We start from the raw sequence: 1,761 nt of genomic DNA on the forward strand, positions 1-1,761 counted from the left end.
TATGAGAATGTCTATAACAAGAAACCAGGCATTAATATTCCTCTGGAGACATTTCTTCCACACCCAACAAAGGCACTTGACATGAACTGCAATGGACAGTTAATTCAGGTACTGCCCTGGGCAACTGTTACCTTCCTAAAATTAGATGAAGTGGTGATTAAGCTCAAATTAGTTCTTACAAATAAGCCAGAAACACATATGAATATATCGCAAATTCTCTACTGCTGGAAGATGATAGAACCAAAGAGGAAAAGATAATGCTGGTGTCCACAATAAATTGGCTGGTTGAGCAGTCAAGGATACTGTCTTCTGTATATTCCGTGATGACTATGGAATATGTACATAATTACGGGCAAATTAACCCTTTACATCATTTCAAGTATTAATGGTCATTCCTCTTCTTGTCTTTTTTTACTTTTTTGTTCTTTCCCAAACTCTTAGGTGATTCTTCAGGTGAACTTGTATAACTCTTCTCCACAAGTATATTTCTGGCACAGTTGTTGATATGTTTAAAGCGATCTGGTCCTAGCAGAATCCCTCTGTACCAGCGTGATACTACCACCATGACATTCCGCACATTCAGAATCTCCATGAGATGGAGAAGACGCCCACCAGCTGCTGTTTCCCCATCATCCTCATAGTCCTTCAAGAAGGTATGTTTATCCTCACAATATATTCTATAGGCGTAGATGTTATGGGTGGCACTGGCTATTTTCTTAGTCTCATATAATTTGGCAAGGACCATTTTCACCTGCTTAGGACAAACTACTGGTGCCAAGTGTGCCTGAAAAGTGCTTCTTCGGTCTGTAATAGGAACGCCGTGATCAATTGGAGGTAATTTTTCTATTTCTGGCTGATTTTCACCAACATTCAAATCCAATGCCTTAGCTGAATTTTCTGACTTGTTACAATGAGATCTTCTTCAACGTCAACATTTTCCTCTTCAGTTTTCTTTTGCATATCTGGGCCTGGTTCTTTCATCTGAGATTTTTGTATCAGAACATCTCTTATTTTCTCCACCCATAAGTAAAGAATGCTTTCACCAATATTCTGTATATATATTTCCTCAAGACTGTTGGATAATTCTGCACGTTCTTGCCCTTTCAGCCATGGAGCATTCAATTGATAAATTGGTGGAGCTGTACCTGGGTATTCACTAAGTAGCATCACCTGCAAGCATAGTGTCCACTTGGGGTCATCTATATCATCGCTAATTCTAATGCAAAATATTTTGGCACAGTCATCAATGACACACCACTCCTCGCCATAAATGGCTGCCATTGCTTCAATTTCCTCATTCTGCCTCTGGTCACTCCCTGCATCCCCCTCGGCCATGGGGCACCGGGAGCGGCCGTGTGGCCACGTCTACCCAGACGAGGAGAGCGGGGCTGGTGGGATACTTATTTATTTGAAGGAGAGAGGCAGAGAGAAAGTGAGAGAGAGAGAGAAAGAAAGAGAAGAGAGACAAAATGAGTGCACCAGGACCTCCAGCCACTGCAAATGAACTCCAGATTCATTTACTCCTTTGTGTATCTGGTTTTAGGAGGGTGCTGGGGACTTGTACCCAGGTTGTTAGGCTTTGCAGACAAGTGTGTTAACCACTGAACCATCTCTCCAGTCATCAGTCATATTTTTGACACTGTAACAAATATCTGAGGAAAACACTGTAAGTGAGAATAGGTTATTTTGGTCATAGTTACAGAGGCTTTTGTTCATGACCTTTTGGCTCCATCACTCTGGGTCTGAGGTGAGGTGGAACAT

At 41.7% G+C, this 1,761-nt stretch overlaps 1 protein-coding gene across 1 annotated transcript; it reads right to left on the bottom strand.

The window, feature by feature from the left end:
• Positions 1-285: 285 nt before the first annotated feature.
• Positions 286-1,337, bottom strand: LOC101613868 (protein IMPACT-like). Its single transcript, XM_004652392.3, is given in 2 exon segments — positions 286-909; positions 912-1,337. Coding segments are annotated over 2 exon segments (951 nt in total). The 5' UTR covers positions 1,336-1,337; the 3' UTR covers positions 286-382.
• Positions 1,338-1,761: the final 424 nt, after the last annotated feature.

Source organism: Jaculus jaculus, chromosome 11 (genome assembly GCF_020740685.1).
Source record: "Jaculus jaculus isolate mJacJac1 chromosome 11, mJacJac1.mat.Y.cur, whole genome shotgun sequence".
Lineage (NCBI taxonomy): Eukaryota > Metazoa > Chordata > Mammalia > Rodentia > Dipodidae > Jaculus > Jaculus jaculus.